Below are 20,957 nucleotides of genomic sequence, written 5' to 3'. Positions count from 1 at the left end.
TCAACAGTGTCCAAATGAAAGAATAAAAGAGAAGGATACATTGTATATTAAATAAAGTGGAACCAAATGCTAATTGTTGACTAAGGATGAAGGCCAAGATGTTACCGCCCACAGTGAATATTTTGAGAGCTCCCATTTTAATGGTCAGTGCTCCCCTTCCCCAACAGGAACACACTATAATGTGCTTGCACACATCCCCCTGAAGGGAAGAGTCCCTGTCACCTCCTCTCTTCCACATTCCCTGTTACACTGGGCTTTCTCTTTCTGAAAGTACTCTTAACCCTTAATTTCAGGAAGTTCCTAGCAAAACAGTCATAACATATAGAAAACGTGTGCTGGTGGAGACTCACTAGGAACACAAAGAAGTTAGGAGCCTGGCTCCTGAGCAGGAGAGTAGGATAGCACAATGATAAACCTTGGCCCTACTGGCTGTTGATCTTGAACAAGTGACTTAACTTTTCTAGGTCTCAGTTTCCTCCTACGTAAAATGGAGGTGAAACTGCTCCTACTTCATAAGGCTGTTGGGAGAACTGGTGAGACAATGTAGGTAAAGCACTTCCCACGTTAGCTGGCACGTGGTAAGGACGCAGTAGGTGTCAGCTGTTGCAGCCTATGGGGATTGCTGAGTGATAGCCATGTCCCACAAGAGAACTGGCCTGTGGGCCAACTTTGGCACAGGTGCCAGCACTGGGGAGTCTTGATCCTCAACTGAGCCCTGCAATAACGTGTCAGGGGGGGTCCACGTAGTACAGACCGCCTGGATGCAAGTGATCAGTTTTTAGCTGTGTGACTTGGGACAGTTGCTTAACCTCACTGTAGCTCAGTTTGCTCATGTGTAAAGTAGTGATGATAATAGTACCTGACCCATACGTTATTGCGAGGATTAAGTGAATATATGTGTGTGTGTGTGTGTGTATGAATTTATACACAAACATATATGAACAGGTCTGGCACATAACTGTATAAATTAGCTTCAGCCTTCACTTGCTACCCAACACCTCTGTGTTGAAGTAGACAGATAAATGACACTCTATGTGGTCACTGAGGGAAATTTAAAATATCTTGTTATATTTTTCATATAATCTGAGAAATACTTTGCACTGTATATGTCTTTTGGAAGAAGTTGGAGACCAGCATATTGGTAAGTCCCTTTCTGGTTTTAAAATATTTATTATTAAACTGAAAAAGCCTTGAGCAGTATGTGACAATGCACAAGAATTCATAGTCTTCCTATAAAAGTCTGATTCTCCTGCCCCTAAGTGTTTCAGAGACAGTGAAAGGGAAAGATCTAGCTTAGGAGAACTGTTTTGTCAAGTAAAAATGGTCTCAAAAGTGTTTACAATTCTCACTTGATTATTCTTACTGCTGAAAAACAGTGGAAATGATTATGAGGACTTTAAATAAAACTTTCATTTTATGCAAAGGAAATGGTACAAGCTACACACTAAATTGTTCTCTAGTTTCTGAATTAATTCAAGTAAAGTAAGGAAGCATCCAAGATAAGGCTGAAACACACCCTTCCCACTGGTGATCTGCCACCCCCGATAAAAAACTGTAATTGAAGCCAATCCTGGGCAAAGCAAGGTCCCGGCAAAATGCTCCATGTCTTTCTACAAATATTCACAGCAGGGTTGTACCAAGACATTTCTGCACTGTAGTGCTTTCTTGGTCACTAAGTATTTCTCTCTCTCTCTCTCTCTTTCTCTCCCCATTTGTCTCTCTGTCTCTGTCTCTCACTCTCTGTGTCTCTCTGTCTCTGTCTCTCTCCCTCTCAAACACACACAGAGTCAGTCACAGTGATGGTTTGGAGTGAAGATAAGAAAGAGAAGACTGAACAGCTTTTCATACAGTTGACATGCAGAGCCCTGCTGTTAAGTACCTAGATACCCAGCAGTAACCAGTTCTCCCCACCATCCCTCCCTGGCCAGTTTCCAGACATGAAGGAAACAACCCCTTCAAAAGATTATGTCGAAGACAGCCACAAAAAGAAAGGGAGGAAGGGAGGGAGGGAGGGAGGGAGGGAGAGAGGGAGGAAGGGAGGGAGGGAAGGTGGGAGGAAGGAAGGAAGGAAGGAAGGAAGGGAGGGAGGAAGCCACAATTTCCACCCAATCCTGCACATTCCAGAATTCTTCAGAGTACAGTTGACCCTTGAACAACACAGGTTTGAAATGCATGGGCCCACTTATATACGGATTTTTTAAAATAGTAAATACTGCAGTATAACACGATCCATAGTTGGTTCAAACCACAGATCCAGAACCGCTGATACAGAGGAAGTGGACACATATAGGGAGCACCGACTTTAAGTCATACATAGATTTTTTTCTTTTTTTTTTTTGAAAAGTCCATTCATAAAACTTTTATTCCACTTACATGAACTTAATACACGTGTTCTTAACAATTATGCTTGGATTGTTCATGAAAATCTCATAAGACATTAAACAAAGCTAGCCATCATCTCAAGTTATTTCCCTGTTAACTATTTTTACAGCACATGCATGTTAGGCAAGTATCAAAAACAAACAAACAAAAAAAAACAAAAACCTAAAAAATGTTAAATACATGGGATTTTTGTTTTACTGCTGCGCTTGATATACATGAAGTAATGAATATCAAGCAATTCATTTTTACTGCATCTTTAGTTGTACATTTGTTCTTAGGTTGCCTAAAACATTTAAATACAAATAAAATGAGTGTAGCAAAAATAATGAAAGCAAACAGCAGGTAAATTTACAAATAATGGAATGTGAACCATTTCTGCCCTTATCCAGAGTAAATTGGGTCACAACTAAAGGAACACTTCTGTAGCTGTAGTTAGTGGTGTGCACATTGAGACTGAGTATTCCACAGGTAACACATGGTTTAACATGTAATATCCATGGGATATCTATTTCTACTATAGCCTTGTAAGTGCTCCAAACCTTAAAATACCCACAGCTACACCTGTGACTGGAACCAATTATCCCTTTTATTCCCCACCAGGACAAACAAATACGTAGGCAGTTTTCTTTGCTTAGACATGGAAGCAGTTTTAACACTGGCCCTTGTGAAGCCACAACGTACCGAAAGTACTATGCCAAACATTTATAACTTGCATAAAAATTCCACATCCCCATATTGGCCACCTCACGATGAAAACAGATAACTCCCTAAATGTTAACTGGCTCTACTCCCCTAATATTAAACATAAAAACCACATGGGAAATATAGAAATTCAAATAGAAGTAACAAACCTGTCATAAATCGTAAACAAAAAACTATTTGTGGGACAGCATGGATGACAAATGGTCTACTGTGTCAATTTTAGAATGAGGCAGACGAAAGTTGGAAGGCCGGTTAATTTTCCTCTCCTTCTCCTGCTTCAGCTTCATCTCCTTGGGTATCCGATGTCCACAATGTCAAGGTGTCTCTCAGTAACTGCATTATTAGTGTGCTGTCTTTGTATGACTCTTCACTTAATGTATCAAGTTCAGCAATGGCTTCATCAAATGCTGTCTTTGCAAGAGAGCAGGCTTTCTCAGGGGAGTTCGGAATCTCATAATAGAACACAGAGGAGTTAAGGGCCAGACCCAGTCTGATAGGATGTGTTGGTTGCATTTCCTTTTTGCTGATTTCAAAAGCATCTTGGTATGCTTGCTGTGACTGATCCACAGTCCCGTTCTTATCACCTGCAGCAACCTCAGCCAAATAACGGTAGTAGTCTCCTTTCATTTTCAAATAGAAGACTTTGCTCTCTGCTTGTGAGGCACTGGGGATCAAGAACTTTTCCAAAAGAGACAGTACATCATTGCAGATACCTCTTAGCTCGGTCTCAATTTTCTCTGTCTTCTCCAGCCATCCGCTGTTTTTTCTCAGCACCTTTCGTCTTTTTCTCAGTACTTGAGACAACCCTCCAAGATGACCTTCGGGCTCCTACAACATTTTTATAAGCAACTGAGAGAAGATTCCTCTCCTCATTGGATACTTCAGCTCCTTGCTCAGTTACAGACTTCATGCGGGCTGCCATGTCATCATCTCGCTCAGCCTGCTCGGCCAGTTTGGCCTTCTGCACCGCTCATTTTTATCCATGACTGGGTGTTCTGGCGGGCGCTTCCGGGCCGCCTCGGCTCGCAGCCCAGTGCCCGGGCCCGGCCTTCCCGCCGCGCCGCCGTCCGGGTCGGGGAGAGCTGGGTGCCGCTGCCGCAGCGCGGGGCACAGAGGCTGCGCCGAGGAGCGGGCGGGAGAGGCAGCCATACATAGACTTTTGATTCCACCAGGAGGGTCCCCCAATTCCACCAGCCCCCTCCCGCCATTGTTGAAGGGTCAACTGTAGCATTTAACGAACCCCGGAAATTTCCAACTACTAAAATTCTTCTGGTAGTGCTACCCAGATGCATGACTGTTGCATTTTAAGCTAGACTGGGGAGAATACTTGAAGAATCCTAAATTCTAGCTCCCCTAATAATGTCCTTTGTCTATCATCCAAATTTGCCCTACGTCAGAAAGCCATTGCTTTGGCTGCTCTTCAGCAGCCTATGTAAAATGAGTCCCGGTGCTTAGTCCAGTTCCAGACAGCTGATGTCCAGGTCACGTATCACCCGTACTGGGGACAGCTCTGGACTCAGAGTGTCCCCCTGAGGCTTAGTAGGTGACAAGATAGGCCAGAACAAGGAGACCCAGAACCCCACAAATAGACAGAGCCCAGGAGGAAAGCTGGTGATGGAGAAGGGTCCCAAGAGGGACGACTGGTCTGGGCAATTCAGTATCTTGTTACAACAGAGTAATTGAAAGCACTGTTGGACTAGAGGAATGACTGTGTGTGTGTCTGCAGGGGTCGGGGGAAGAGCAGGGCATTAGAGTCTGACAGGAGGGGACTTTTAAAAGCTGATACTTTCCCAGCCCACAGAAGAAGATCTAGGGTCCCAGGCAGCACACCAAGCCAGGGAGGGGACCATCTGAGGCTTGGTCATGGGAATGGCAAAAAACTAGTCACCAGTCATAGTGAAGTGAGCCACATCAGATCCTTTCAAGAATTAGTGATGCTAGGGACTTCCCTGGTGGTCCAGTGGTTAAGACTCTGCTTCCACTGCAGCGGGCGCGGGTTCGATCCCTGTTCAGGGAACTAAGATCCCTCATGCCTCAGTGCAGCAAAAAAAAAAAAAAAGAAAGAAAAAAATAGTGACGGTATGGATAAACACATAAAACTATATATGGGAGAAAAACTCTAGTTTAGAAATTATAAGATTAGGTATCTAGTCTCATGTTTTCCCCTTACAAATTACGTGACCTTCAACAAATCACTTGACCTCTCTCAGCCTAGGTTAGCAGCTTTAAAGACAATAACCATCACACCTATTACACAAGGTTGCAAGGATCTGATGAAAGGACAGATGTGAAAGCAGTTTATAAACCACGGTGCTCTAGACCTGTGACACAGCTTCTTTCCTCCTTTGCCGCATATCCAAGGGATGCTCTGGACTTGCAAGAGGAACAGTGGCTGACAATGTTAGGACTTTCACCGTGATAGGAAGTGGGGAAGCACCTGGGCTGGGAAAGCATCAGAATCTGTGCAGCTCTTAAAAGCCTCCTCCTGCCAGACTCCAGTGTCCTGCTGCACCCCCACCCCGACAAACACACACTGAGAGTCATTCCTCTAGTCCAAGAGTATTTTCAATTACTCTATTGTCAACAAAATATTTGACGACTCTACTGTAGTTGAAACTGGAGGCGTGGAGACCGGCCCAAAGATGTGCTTTCCTTGGCCTGCTGTTTGGCCTACAGAGGGTACATCTGCTCCCTCCCCCACAAAAATGAGATATATGCTCTAGTTTTTATATTTAAAAATCACAAAATTCCCATAAAAAATTTAGGTTTCTAGCTTCTCTTGAAAAACCAAAAGATCTAGCAACACTGGGCCCAAATTCCCACGAGGCAACACAAACTTTAGGGAGCATAAGAATCACAGGAAGAGATCATTAAAACATAGGCTGCAAGACCCCATCCTCAGAGTTTCTGATTCCTTAGGTCTGGGATAGGACCGAAAAAAACAGCATTTCTAACAAGTTTCAGGTGATTTTGATGCTGCTGGTCCGGAAACCATACTTTGAGAACCACTGTGCTAGATCCTTGCACGGGCTGTCCCTGTTCAATAGGGATGCACACTCCAGCTTAACATAGCCCACACCACATCCTATGGTCAGTGACACAAGTATCTGTTGTCAACTATCATGCTTACTCTCTTGTTTCTCTTACACATGCAAAGTCACTTAACTAACTTAATATGCCTGACCTCTTAAGCATTTGAGTTACTAGCAACCTCTGCTACTTGAGGGCAAGAAACCTGCCTTATACACCTCCTTCTCCCTCTCCAACCCCTGTCTCTTTGCCTCTCTCAAACATACACACTCACCATCCTACACAGTGTCTTACACATAGCGCTCAACTGTGTTAGTTGATTTGAGTACCTGCATAAAGTCTGCATCCTTCAAGGCCTGAGCTTGAAGGACAGCAAGACTTTTAAGCTAGGAACTTGTTTAGGCCTCCTTCCCTTTGTCTATTGGATCCTGATGAAAGAGCAGGTCAATGCTGCCTCAAATGTGGAGGTGGGAGACAAAGAACAAAGATCATTACACAGGATGAAGCATAAGTTCTCCTGAGACCCACTTCTCCTTTTTTAGCTTCTCAGAATCAGTACTCAGCCCCAAATCCTCTAAAATTAGTTATCATTCAGGAATACTATCAGTTGAGTGATTCAACCAACTTCCTTCGCTAAGTGGTTTCATGATCATCAGCTTGAGGGCAGGGGAAGAGGCCTGGGTGATAAATCTAGATTCCCTCTAACTTTCTTTTCTATGAGCCCATTGATGACGACTTGGAACAAATTCTGGTACACATTTTGAAATCCATCAAAATGCAGGCCAGACTCCTCCCTAGTGTCTACCCCCAACCCACATATGCTCTGTCTTGTAGCCTTGGCCCTAAGCCATGGTTTGTGTAAAATGGCCTCAAATTTAATTTTCACTAAGAGTTTAAATGTTTCTCTCTTCAATAATGAAATATGGGCAGTTCATTCCAGAGAGCTGTAAAGAGTGCCAGTCTTTAAGGCCAAGAAATTTTATCCTTCTTTTACAAGCTGACAGCAAATGAAAAGAGTTTGTTTCGCCAAAAGGGATACCAAGGTAATTTGTGAAGACCTGACCTCATTAAAATATTCTTGAAATGTGACCAAAAAGGAAGAAACATCTAAATAAACTGTTGGAGGCCTATCCTATGTCAAAAAGTGGCCTCAAAGCAGTATTATTATCACGTCCATTTTATGAAAAAGGGCCCTGAGGCTTATAACAACCTCCCCAGGATTATACAGCTGTAATCAAAGACAGAATCGAACTCACTCTCAAGCCCACAACTTCCCCATTACCAATTTACCTTCACCATCCATAAGTCTTATACCAAGGGCACATCTTCCCTCGAATCTGCCTCTAAAAAGCTTAAGAACTCGGAGGCTAAAGATGGCCCAAAACTCAAAACATAAAATAGAAGACCCCATGGTAATTGCTTCTTAAAACTAGAAGAGAGAAACAAAATGAGCACACAGTGAATCAGAGCAAAGATATGCAAACGCATTTTTATAAGTGACAAATGACTCCCAGGCCAGAAAGGCTTTGCTTGAACGTAATAACAAATCTCAAGAAAACAGATCCCTCAGAAGGAGATTGCAAGGTAGCAGCAAAGGTGTAAGAGTCTGAGAAAAGTCATCAAAGCCCATCAAGCAGCCTCCAAGGACAGTCCTGGCTGGCTGGTCCAATCCTTAATAAAGAAAGATGCCCAAAACCTGTCAATTTCAAGAAGCCCAAAAGCCATGACGGGAAAGACCAATAGATCTGAGCACATACAAATTAAATTAAAGGATGCCTTTAAAAAGTCAAAAGGTGAATGAACACAGAAGATGAGGAAATATTTGAACACATGTCAGAAAAAGGGTTAATATTACTACTACTATAAACATGCTCCCTCCCCCCAAAAAATGATCAAGGACAAACAATCCAACAGAAAAAATGAACAGGAGAGGAAATGAATAGACAAATCATGGAACAGGAAATGCAAATATCTCAAAAACACACAGAAAAATTCTCAACTGCACCTGTAGTCAGGAAACATGCAAATCAAAACAAAGGTGCACTGTTTCTACTGACCAAAGTGCCAAAAAAACCCCCAAAACCTAAAAATGTCAGCATCATTAGAACTAGTGAGGGTATAGGGAAACAGATACTGTCCCATGATTCTTGAGGATATGAAAATGCTACACAATCCTTGGAACATTATTTGGCCACGTACTGATTTAAAAATAAGTATGACCTCTGACCTCAAATCCTGCTTTGGAGAATTACATATTGAGGCATTTTAAGTGGCAAAAAACCACCTCAACATGCATCAACAGAGGAATAATTGAATAAATTCTGGACCTCCATATAAATATTGTAGTTATTGAAGAGAACAAAAATAGCATTATTTGGAAGATAGCAAAAGGCAGTGGACTTGAGAGCCACATTGCCCAAGTTCAAATTGCTGCTCCCATTAACTGTGCAACCTTGGGCAAATTAGTCACATCTCAGTTGCCTGTCTATCCACTGGGGATCACAGTACCTACCTTGTATGGTAGTTGCGGGGTAAATGAGATAAAGCATAGGGCCTGGCATCCAGCAAATACTGGATATTCTGTTGGGGGAGTGGGGAAGAACTGTACAAATTGTATAGCATAGATATATTTTAGTTAAAAGTGTATATATGTTTTAAAGCATACTATGTATGTGTGTGTGGTGGTGAGAGGAAAGGAGAAGGTTTTAACTCTTCCTTTGCATGTCTCTGTGTTGCAAGGAACATGTATTGCCTTTATAGGTTGGACGACTAATCCAGTAACACTTTTTGAAAGTGGCCTGGTGAGAGTGCTAGCAGGAGTGGGGACTATGAAAGCATAATTAAAGATCGGGAAGTGAGTCTGGAAGCTGGGAAGTTTGGTGGGTCTGCAGCACAGAGTGCGCTGTGGAGGCAGCAGGTATAAGGCTGGGGGTGGTAAAGGAAGGACTGCGTGTTCTCGGAGGAGGAGCGTGGACTTTCTCCAGATATTCCAGTTCTTTGGAAGAAAGGAATACAAAGTATTGGCTGTACTAGGGCAGTCTGAAAGATGTACTCTGCCCCTTCACCAAAACAAAAACTTTCAGTAGCTCCCTTTTATAGGGATAAAGTCCAGACCTACTTAGGTCTGTGAGTCTGACAGCCAGGCTTCTCATTCCACCTTGCCCCAACCTTACTGAACTACTTGCAGTTCTTAGAAGGTTCTGCTCTCTCCAGCTTCCAGACCTTTGCTCATGCTGCAGCTTCTGCCAGCAGTACCCCCATACCTTTCCTTGCTCTGCCTGGCTAACTCTTCAGAGTTCAGCTCAAATAATCCTATCTCCTGGGAAGCTCACCTTGATCCCCCAAGGCTCAGTTTCCCTTCTGGGTCCTCCTACATCACCCTGGCATGAACCTAAAGAGAGAACTTTTGACATTGATCTGTAATTGTTAGTTTATTGTCTGCCTCTCCAACTAAACTGCTGGTGCTTAATAGTATTCCTTGTTGATTCTTCAGTACCTGGCACAGAACACAGAACAAAGTCAAAAATCTATAAATATTTGTTAAATAAACAAATGTCTTGAAACATACAAGCCATCTAACTCTTTCTCCTTTTTTGTATTCCATGTTTTCCCAAAATGTTTCTCACTTAATGCCCTATCCTATGTGTGCTAGCCCATAGGCAGAAAATCCACAGCAGATCACATTACTACGAGTCTAGGTCCATGTGACAGTTATATTGCTCACTGAAAACTAATAAAATGGTATAGGGATTTTACAATCTTATACTTTCGTTAACGTAAGTTCTGCCCTGGAGGAAAAAACCTCCACGTGCTGGCAAAAGCTGACATCTGAGCATTTAAAACAAAAGGGCCACAACTCTGAACTATGGTAAATTACTAAGGTAAAGGCCTCTTGGGAGGCCTTCTCTGGCTACATCTGGACCTTGAGTCATTCACTCATTCAGCAAACATGTAATAAACCCCCACTAAATGGCAACCTTCATTCCAAGCACTGAGGATATAGCAGGGAACAAGACAGACGAGCCCTACCCACCATGGAGTCACATTCTAGTGGGGGTTAGCAGAGGCACAAATAATAAACATGTGAAAAATAAGAGAGTTTCAGGCAGTACTAAATACTGTGAAAACAATTAATCAGGATAGGAAATGATTAAAGTTGGGGAGAAAGGGTGACAGCTCTTTAGATGTGTGGTCAGGTTAAAAGGCGTCTCTGAGGGATGGACATTTGAGCTGCGACCTAAGTAATGAGAATGAATCAGCCATGAGAAAATCTGGGAGCAGAGAATTCCAGGCTGGAAAAAGAGCAAATGCAAAATCTCAAAGGTAGGAATGAGCTTGGTGCATTCAAAGAAAGATAGAAAACCAATTTGGCTAAAGCATAATGAACAAGGAATGTGAGTTAAGAGCAATCAGAGGGTAGACGTACAACAGATCATAAAGGCCATGATGAGGAGCTTGGATTTTATTCTAATTGCAAGGGAAAGACATTAGGGAAGTATAGGTAGGGAAGTATAGGTAGGGAAGTGATAGTCTGATTTACATTGTTAAATGGCTAATGATTGAGAATGAATTCTAGGAAGGCAAGAGTGGAAACCCAGGAGCCAGACAAAAGGCTATTGTCATGGTCTAAATGAGAGCTGCTGATGGCTTGTGCCAGGATGGTAGCAGTAGACATAGTGAGAAGTGGTCCGTCAAATTTGGGATAATATTTTGGAGGTAGGATTAACAGGACTTGATCTTCGATTGGATGTTGCAGGCAAGAGAAAAAAGAAGAATCAAAGTTGTGATCTTTTGGTTCTTCTCATCAGAAATTCCTGCACCTGCTTGCCAATAAAAATCTGTGTTCTGCTGGAGAACCTCCTTTCAGTAACCATAACAAAGTCAAAGCCAGTCAAAATTTCTGCTAGTGTATGACAATATTTGAATTATGCATGCCAATTTATGACAGAGGATTCAAGAACAGTTTATTCTTCATTAAACTGAAGCTTTAAGCTCCTGATTTTTTTTTTTTTTTGCAATCTAAAAAGCAGCTCATTTTCTAAAGACCCATGTTGCTTACAAAACAAAGATTTGTGTCCCTTTAAAAAGTGCCATTTCCTTGAAATATTAGAGATCTATAAGCTCAGAGCTTCTATCACAGTTATCACATCTTTATTTTGCTTTATAATCTTATTGTCTCATATAAGGGCCATATTTTATATCATTGTTTTATGAATGTTAAAAGGCTTAGCAGGCCAAGTAACTTACAGTACAGGAAGAAACAGAATGGCAAGCCTGATCTCCTTAGAATCAACCCCTTAATGTATTCATTCACCTTCTATGAAACTCTGGCAACAATGTGTCTTGAAGAACTAGCTGTTTAAGGCTATAGAGCAATTCTCTTTCTCCTGAACTTAACTCTTCTGATGTTTCATATATTGCCCAGTAACAGTCCTTTAGAAAATAACATTTTGAAAACAAATTACACTTATTACTATGTACAAATCTATGAAATATATACAAAATATTATTAGAAAAAAACCAGGTAGGATTGAATGTAATTTCATGGCTAAAAAAACATAGGAAAATTCACAGTAGTATTTGTTGTGTTAATATGCATAGCACTGTTAAGGACTGAGAACGTTTAGGGAACTCAGTAAACCACATCCCTCTTCCTACCAAGTTGTGAGCCAACTGAAAAACAGGAAAAAAAAGTAGACAGCTGAGAACTGTCACTCTTCCTGATAAAGCTGACGCTGGAGGCGAGATGGCGCCAGTGGGCCTCCCAACACTGAACCCTAGGACAAGGCAGACTTACCACTGGGTTGCTGACTGGCAGAATGGGATGACAGAAACTCTCCCCTCCACCTACTCCAAAGACTTGTCCCTGTAAATTTTGCAGCATAAAGGAGCAGACTAGAAGTCATGATTCCAGATGGCAGCCTGGCCCCAAGGGCCCCAAGACTGGCCAAAGGGCTGAGCTTTCTCACGCAGCTTCTCACTATGTAGTATCTTACTCAATGGGGAAGAGGAAAGGCTGGCCCAAGACACCAGGAACGTTAATAAAACCCCCTGCAACTTACACCACATTCCCCACATAATTTTATTCTCTTCACCTAGTAATCTCCAAACTGGAATAAACCTACCCTGGGATTCTACTTTCCAAGAGGAATACAAGCACAGATAATTTTAAGGAAATCAATTCCATTTATTCAACTTTCACCTACTCTTTCCTAAAATTGAGCTGTCTAAAATATGACTGAGGTTGAGATTTCACAACAATTCAATTTTTCCAATTCTATTTTAAAATCAGTCTTTTCTGAGACAGGCATCCTCTCACCCATACCAGATATTACTATGACAATTTGCTCCCATGTGCAAAAAGCCTCTAAGGCACCATACAAAGGAACAATTCTAAATATTGATGTCAATATTTAATTTAATCAATGTATTATAAGTAGCAAGAGGATTTCCTGGCTTTCCTTATCTTAAATATATTTCTATTAAGAGAAAAGCATGGTGCTAGAAATTGGGTATTTTGGTCTGTGTGGGGGTGTTCTGAGTTCAGATAATTGTAGGGCAGGGTGGCAAGAGTTACGATCATTTTTGTCTAACGCCATTTCCTCTTCCATTTCCTGATGGTGTCAAACAATACTGTTGAGATAGCAAAAAGAAATACTGAAGGAGGTTGAGCCCTATTTCATGTGGGTAACAAACCCACAGCAAAGTTTCATGCTCCAGATATCTCTCTCAGAATTCAAAAATGGAAGATATGTAGAAAACATTCTGGGAAATACCAGTTACAAGGCACATCTGCTCAGTAATGAGAGAGAACTTGGTGCCATCCTCCTGTGTCTCAGCTGCATATTTCAGATGATTTCAAGGAAAAGGATGTTAAAAAAATTCCAAATTTCCTTGCAACAGATCAGTGTTACATGTAAAAGGAACATATATCAGAGATACGTTAATGTTTTGTAGTGCTTTTTGAACAATTATTCAGACTCATGGGAGAAAATATTTTCGCTAGTTTTTAACCTGAAGATTATTGAATATAGTAAGTCTATACTCGTTTTCTTACCCAAACACTTCTGCTTATTATTATTTGTTAACCATTTCTCACCTCATTATTCATTCCTATCTTTTATGTAATAAACTTAGATTTAGATATATAATTTTCTATTGTAAATAATGCATTGAACATCATTTATTCATCTTTTGTAAGCCCTGCACCTAATAGTCCCCCAACATGTTTTCTTATTGTGTCCTAGCAGAAAATTACACTCATGAACTAACTGGAGAGGAGGAGCTTCATCCATTTCATTAAGAGACATATTTCCAGTAAAATTTTAGTTCTCTTTAGTAATTATTTGGAAAAATTTGTAATGTACTTAAGATTAATTATGTATCACTACTAATAATTATAATAATAACTCAATCCAAAAGAAATTTTTGGCATTTAGAACCTTTTGGTGGTAGAAATTTTTTTAAATTATAAACAATTTTTTGACTGCCGAAAAGAATGATAGGGTAAGCAATAAAATACATTTGAGCATAAAATATATTTTTAAGACTTCTGTGGGGAAGTAGAGTAAAAACACAAATTCAAAGAGAAATAAAGAGTAACGTAAAATTTCTGTAAATATGGATGATGGTGAGTATTCAATTTCTATGGGACTTAATTTCACTAAATGCATTTTTAAGTGATATAACCCTTTATACTTTAAAATATTCATATTTAGATTATACCAGAAATTACATCTTTTGCAACTAAGGACAAAAAAATTTTACATGTGAACCTAAAAATTATTTTGGGTAGTATGTCAGTAAAAATGTATGAAGACCATTGCTTTAACCCTTTCAGCTTACCCGCTGAGATCACCTTAGGACATGGTTATCCCCCTTGGGTGAGAAGTCAGCAGTCAGTTAGGGTAGTCCTGCTCCCATCTTCATAAGGCCACTTCAATACTGATTTCACCTCCTTTGTGAAATCTTGTGGGGCCACTGGTAAAGGGTAGGTTTTGTTCCCAGAATGCCCTGAATGGGTCAGAACAATACATCAATTAAATCAGCTCCCATGCTATTCTGTACGCAAGGCTATAATTCACAACCTGTTCTATTGCCACCTCAAATTATGTCCCACTACCTTGTTCAACATTATCAGAAGTTCTAAAAGAAGATCAAATGATAACATAAAAATACTCTAAACATTAAGAGCCAAAAAGACATCCTCAATCTGATTATGACCTTTCCAGTATGAATTTTCCAGCAAGAAATGAAAAGTTCAGACATTACATTATCTTGTTCTTCTGAATTATAGCCCAAAGTAATCAGTACCGACTTCATGTTAAAGTTGAAAATTATTAACTTCCAACTTGTTAACACTCTTGCGCTTGTGAATTAAAGTTCAAACAACAGGTTTTTTCACTCCTTGGCAGTGAGCTTAGCTCCCAAGCCTGAAGCTCCCCTTCCCCCAGAGCGCCTATCCTCTTAAGCTTACCCCAAGCCTCCCTTGTCCTGGGCAGGCCCCCCCGCCGGCATGGGCAGACCCCTGTGAAACTTATGGTATGAAGCAGCAGAGTAGAAAGCATACTTTCTGTGGGCGGCCTGGCTCCCATGAGAAAGGAGAGAGGAAGAAGGTGGGCTGCACACGCCAAACTTACACATCAGGAAACTTGTTAGAAGCGCTGGAATGAGGTATCGAGTGTTATGTTAGTGGCACCCCCTCCATACTTTAAGAAACATCTGAGGTGGGAAAGAAGTGTTTTCCCCTAAAATAGAGAAATAGAACAGAATTACAAAAAACAGTGTATCTTATTTAAGAAATATTTATTGAGCTCAAATTTCTAAGCTACGTTTGCTGAGAGATTCCTAAGTGAACCAGAGCTGGATGCTGCCTAACAACCAACCACTAACGTTTGTAACATAATCATATATGTCAACGCCATATATTCTAGGTTTCTGTTACAGCAGTGCCCTACTTCCAGTACCGATTTTTGTATTAGTATACATCAGGCTTTATTTGCTACCAAACAACCACAAATATCTCAGTGACTCAGAACAGCAGAAATGTATTTCTCACTCATACAACCATGTGTATTAGCTAAGGACTCTTCTCCACTTTGTCCTGACCCTAGGACCCTGGCTGATAGAAGCAGCCACCAGGTGGAACATTGTTGGGGTGGTAGATTAAATAAGGCCACAAATTCTTTATCACTCTTCTCCCCAATCCCCATCAAGAGGTGGAGTTTATTTACCCTCCCCTTGAAACTGAGTTGGCCATGTGACTGCTATAACCAATAGTATGTGTTATTTCCAAGCCTGAGTCTTACAAACACCTGGAAGCTTTTGCTTTTGTGGTTTGAAGAGTCCTGAGCCACCATGGAAGAAGTCAGGCTACTCTGCAGGAGAAGCCATTTAAACTGAGGCCCTGGAATAACACTGGAAAAAGAAAGGCTCAGCCATTCCAGCATCCCCATGGAGCCTCCAGATTACTCCAGTACAACAATACCTGGCTGGAACCACGTGAGAGACACCGAGCAAGATTAGACAACTGCCCGTGAGCCCATTCAACCCACAAAACCATTGACAGTAATAAAATGGTTACGGTTTTAAGTCACTAAGATTTGGGATGGTTTGTTATGCAGCAATAGATAACTAAAACATTCCGTCACTGTGCCAGAAGGAAAGAGCATGAGAAATTGTGCACGGGTTCTTAAAGCTTTTGCTCGCAAGTGACACAGATCACTTCAATCACACTTCAATGGCCATGCTGAGTTGAAAGGAGGGAAATGCAAGTTGGCTACGTGAGAAAAGAAATGGAAAAGAGGGCTTCCCTGGTGGTGCAGTGGTTAAGAATCCGCCTGCCAACGTAGGGAACAAGGGTTCGAGCCCTGGTCCGGGAAGATCCCACATGCCGCGGAGCAACTAAGACCATGCACCACAACTACTGAGCCTGGGCTCTAGAGCCTGCGAGCCACAAGTGCTGAAGCCTGCATGCCTAGAGCCCGTGCTCCGCAACAAGCCACCGTAGGGACTTCCCTGGTGGCGCAGTGGTTAGGAATCCGCCTGCCAAGGCAGGGGACACGGGTTCGAGCCCTGGTCCGGGAAGATTCCACATGCCGCAGAGCAACTAAGCCCACACACCACAACTCCTGAGCCTGCGCTCTAGAGCCCATGCTCCGCAACGAGAAGCCACCATAATGAGAAGTCCGTGCACCGCGATGAAGAGCAGCCCCTGCTCGCTGAAACTAGAGAAAGCCCGCATGCAGCAACGAAGACCCAACGCAGCCAAAAATAAATAAATAAAATAAATAAATTTATTTTAAAAAAAAAAGAAATGGAAAAATTTGTTGGTTAGTACTAATACCTCCAGAGAAGGGTCAGGCCTAGAGAGGTACATCTTCCATGGAGATGACAAGTCAATCAGTAAGCAGTGGATTACACTTGTAAGGGAAAGGCAGGGAAGCTGTCTGTGGATTTATGGAGGCCTCTGAGTGCCAACTGAGTTCCTGAGATAGCTGAGCACCACTGGAGATAGGTATCTGAGTAAAGGAAATCAGTACACAGGACTAGTCCCTTCATGTAGTAATGAAGGAGGGAAAGACAGAGCAGGCCACCAGTCTGAAAGTTACTGCAGTATTCAAAAAAAGAGTATCCTACTGGGAGAGATTTTTCCTGTGGGGGGTGGGGGGGAACTCAAAAAAAAAAAAAAAGAAGAGCTTCAAGTGTGAGTTTGAGATATTTTATCAGGGATATACAAGAAAATGTTTAATTCTCAGGGCAGAATGTTAATTACCTACCCACCATTCCCCACTCTACTTCCTTGACAACAGAACTTTAATACTGCTTAGTTCCTCTCTTCCCTCCAAACCAATTAGGAAAAAGAAAACTATACACACATAATTCAGTTCCAAGGTAAATCCCAACTGGTCTAAGCCAGTGGTTCTTAACCAGTATCATTTCTCTAGGGAGTGTGTGTGGGATGGAGGGGAAGAGGGTTTGTTTTTTTTTTTTTTTTTTGGTGTCACAATTCCTGGGGTTGCTACTAACATTTAGTAGGAAGGCACCAGAGATGCTAAATGTCCAGCAATGCATGCCACAGTCCTGTATAAGAACTGTCAAAAGCCAGATAAACACTAACCAATCATGGTAATCCCATGCTCCTTGTCAGTCACTGTTTCAGGGACTAGCTAGCAACCCAATTCTGGTAAATAAGATACAAGGAGTAGCCTGCTATGAAGCCTCTGGGGTGGTTTGTTCCTGCCTGTCGATGTTGTCCCAACCATATGACACCTGGGACTGCTACAGCCATCTTCTCTCTAAAACCAGTGTCTTCCCAAGCTCCCTGTTTCCATCATTGCCACTTCCATTTCCTTTTACCAGGTCCTAAAGCAGTTTTGACTTCTCTTAACCATTAACCTTAGGATGACCACTCGAGGTTGGCTTAGGACAGTCTAATTTTACTCCTCTTCTCCCAGTGAAATTAACAGTGCCCCCTTTAACTTCGGAAAGTATTCTAGATTGGAGGAGTACAGACTACACATGGTCATTACCCCCAATTAAATCTTGTTCACTCTGCCTCAAGAAAATACCTCTAAAGCAGGGGTCAGCAAACTGTGGCCTGTAGGCTGTTTTTTTACCTCTGGAAAGTAAAAAAAAAAAAAAAAAAAAAAAAGTTTTTTACATGTTTAAATGATTGAAAGAAAGTTAAGGGGACTCCCCTGGTGGTCCGGTGGTTAAGGCTCCACGCTACCAATGCAGGGAGCGTGAGTTCGATCCCTGGTTGGGGAACTAAGGTCCTGCATGCTGGGCAGCACAGCCAAAATTAAAAAAAAAAAATTTAAAAGAATATTTCATGATATCTAAAATTATATCAAATTAAAATTTCAGTGTCCAAAAATAAAGTTTTATTGGAACACAGCCAAGCTCATTCCTTGAAGTATTGTCTATGGCTGCTTTCTCACTGCAAGACAGAGTTGAGTAATTATGACAGAGAACATTTAAAATATTAATGTTTGGCCCTTTGAAGAAAAGCTTGCAGACCCCTGCTCTAATGCTGTCATCAGTCCTGCGTTCCCTCACTTCTCGTACTCCTTGCACCAATACGGTAGCCCACTTAACTGGTTTCCCATTCTTTTCCCCACTCCAATCTTTCATACCAATCCTAGTAGATAACTCTCTACAGAACAGTTTTGACCCTGTCACTTGCCCCTTCCATATCTTCAGAGGCTCCTCCAAAACCGGCAATATAAAGTCCAAGCCTATCCCTCGATACTGAAGACTACAACCTGAAGTCTTCCAGACTGTTCCTCTTCAGTACTTAAAGCCAAAATGGGCCACTTGCTGTTTCCCTAATTAGCATACCATACGCCCCCACTGCTTGCCCATGTCTCTCCTCCATCCCATCAGTTCCTCAAGATAAAACGAAAACTGTTACTCCCTTGATAAACCTTCATTCGCCACAAGGGTAGTTCACACGCGCACGGGGGCGGGGACTAGCGACACAAAACAGACTAGGGCGAGAGGGAGCACATCAAATGACCCGAGAGCGTGAGATGAGGGGCTCAGAATGAGGCTTCAGAGGTGACATTTACACAGGAATTCTAAGGACTCGAGAGGCTAAAAGACTCTACAAGACCCACGAAGATGAAAAGAAACTGTAAATAAAGCTAAATACACGAAAAAAAGGACCACCTCATCCTATCCACTTCCCTCTCGCCCCAATGAGAACGTTTCAAGGAAAAACGACACCTTTAGTACAAAATCTGAAAGAAAATTCTACAAGAGCAGCCTTGGCTAAAACCACTGGGGAATGGCGCAGACAGCACGTAGATTCCTTTTGCCAAACAATCCCTGGGCGAGCTCCGTGCGCGCTCTCCGCGCCAGGCGACTCCAGCTCCTCGCCAAAACTTCCTAGGCTGTAGCTTTGCCTGCGCGCCCACGCTCCGGGCTTCCGGACAGGCGCGACGGCGCCCGGGGAAGAAAGAGACCCCCCTCTTCAGTGTGCGAAAGCAGTTATAACTGTGTGGCGGCCTCCCACTAGCCACCAACCCACGCCCTCGGGAAGGCGTCAGAGAGGGTCCCGCCTCAGCGGCCGCCTCAGCGCACGTGAAGCTCTCGGGCGGAGCCAAAGCGAAGAGGCGGGAGTTTGCGGACGCGAACCCTGGCCTGGGAAGAAAAGCGACCCCTGGGCGCACGCGCACAGCGAGGGAACTGGGAGGAGCGTGTCTCCCAGAGGGGTTGCAGAGGAAAGGAGAGCGCGTGGCGCCGCGGGGCCCGCGCACGCGCCATAGTCTCGCCCCGCCCGCGCGCGCGCGCGCGGCCGGCGCAGCGCGTTTTCTTCAGACCCGCCCCCCTCTTCTACTTCAACTAGAGGCGAAGGACGAGAGCAGGGAAGTGTGGGGCGAGGTGGGCGGGGCGTCGCACGCGCGCGCGGCCTGCAAAAGGAGGGAGGGGAAGGGAGAGAGAGATCCAAGACAACGTTACCGCGTCAACACCCAGTCGGGAGCCGGCCTGACCCCGCCCCCTACCCTCACGCTATTGGCTGGGAGGCCCCACATGGGCGGGGCCGACCGTGGGGTTGGGGAGGGCAGGGGGCGGGGAGGAAAGGAAGGCGCTGGCGGGCAGTGATGGCGGCGGGTGATGGGGATGTGAATTTAGGCACCCTGGGGAGTGGCAGCGAGAGCAGCAGCGACGGTAGCAGCGAGAGCCCGGGCGGCGCGGGAGCGGCAGCAGAAGGGGGCGGCTGGTCGGCTGCTGCGCTGGCTCTTCTGACGGGGGGCGGGGAGATGCTGCTGAACGTGGCGCTGGTGGCGCTGGTGCTGCTGGGGGCCTACCGGCTGTGGGTGCGCTGGGGGCGGCGGGGTCTGGGTGCTGGGGCCGGGGCGGGCGAGGAGAGCCCCGCTGCCTCTCTGCCTCGTATGAAGAAGCGGGACTTCAGCTTGGAGCAGCTGCGCCAGTACGACGGGTCACGCACCCCGCGCATCCTGCTTGCGGTCAATGGGAAAGTCTTCGACGTGACCAAAGGCAGCAAGTTCTACGGCCCGGGTGAGGAGGAGTTGGACGGGGAGGGGGAGGACCCCCTGCAGCTCAAGCGCGACCATCTTATGATAGGGAGGCCCCTGGGCAAAGGGTTAGCTTGCCAGCCTTCCCGACATGTGGATCCCCGCGCCTTGTCTCCCGCACCTGAGACGGCCCGCCCCCCACACGCCTCGGCCGCGGGCCCCTCCGGCGTTTACCCCCCGAAGTCGGGATCCCAGTGTCGCCCCAGGAGCCAGCTCTCATCTTTCATTTTTCTCCTACCCTATTTCTCCTCGCAGCCTTTTCTTGTGCTGAATTTTTCAAAATCCTTTTAGTTGTCGCCAGTCACGCTGGCTCTCAGCCTTTCCTGAGCTTTCTGATTCCTGGGATCGTTGGGGGCGGGAGAGAAGAAAGATATCTAAAGTAGGGACCTAAAGTTTTAGGCCCTGTATTTCATAGCTTTCCTTTCTTTACTCTGTGTGTGTGTGTGTGTGTGTGTGTGTGTCTGTGTGAGTGTGTGTGCGCGCGCCACTGAGCTTCCTTTTCCCTCTACTACTCCCCGTAAGGCCACGTTTAGGTACACGGAGTTCCAAGTCCCAACCCTCTGTAAAGTCCTGTCATATAAGCAACACCTCGACTCTTTTTTTTTTTTTTTTTAAACGGGTTTTGGTACGAAGATGCTTTCCAAGATTAACAATATATGTGGGATGAGGCAAACCTGAATGCAGATCCTAATAAATACTGGCAAGGGTCTTCGCCCTGAGTTTTGGGGGTGGAGCTCATATACGCAGCAGGCGTGCCTGTCCGGTTTCTCTCTTTTTCCTTTTTCCTTTTTTTTTTTTTTT

At 43.8% G+C, this 20,957-nt stretch overlaps 1 protein-coding gene and 1 pseudogene across 4 annotated transcripts in view; one reads left to right on the top strand and one right to left on the bottom strand.

The window, feature by feature from the left end:
* Positions 1-2,344: 2,344 nt before the first annotated feature.
* On the bottom strand, positions 2,345-19,153 carry LOC309660983 (14-3-3 protein zeta/delta pseudogene; annotated as a pseudogene). Its single transcript, XR_014268403.1, has 3 exons — positions 16,460-19,153; positions 14,754-14,861; positions 2,345-14,127 (listed from the first exon to the last, which is right to left on the bottom strand). The product of XR_014268403.1 is annotated as a 14-3-3 protein zeta/delta pseudogene (transcript).
* A 405-nt stretch (positions 19,154-19,558) lies between these two features.
* The window catches only part of PGRMC2 (progesterone receptor membrane component 2), a 64,965-nt gene continuing 63,566 nt past the window's right edge, over positions 19,559-20,957 (top strand). Inside the window, exon 1 of one of the 3 annotated variants that reach the window (XM_082462208.1) lies at positions 19,559-20,139. In XM_082462208.1, coding sequence (XP_082318334.1) covers positions 19,722-20,139 — 418 coding nt within the window. In that variant the 5' untranslated portion in view covers positions 19,559-19,721. The remainder of the gene's footprint in view (positions 20,140-20,957) is intronic. The other 2 variants (XM_082462210.1, XM_082462209.1) reach the window with 2 other exon arrangements.

Source organism: Balaenoptera physalus (assembly GCF_965194825.1).
Source record: "Balaenoptera physalus genome assembly, chromosome: 5".
NCBI classification, from domain to species: Eukaryota; Metazoa; Chordata; class Mammalia; order Artiodactyla; family Balaenopteridae; genus Balaenoptera; species Balaenoptera physalus.
The sequence above is the reverse complement of the archived record's forward strand: the minus strand, read 5'-3'. Positions and strand labels throughout refer to the sequence as shown.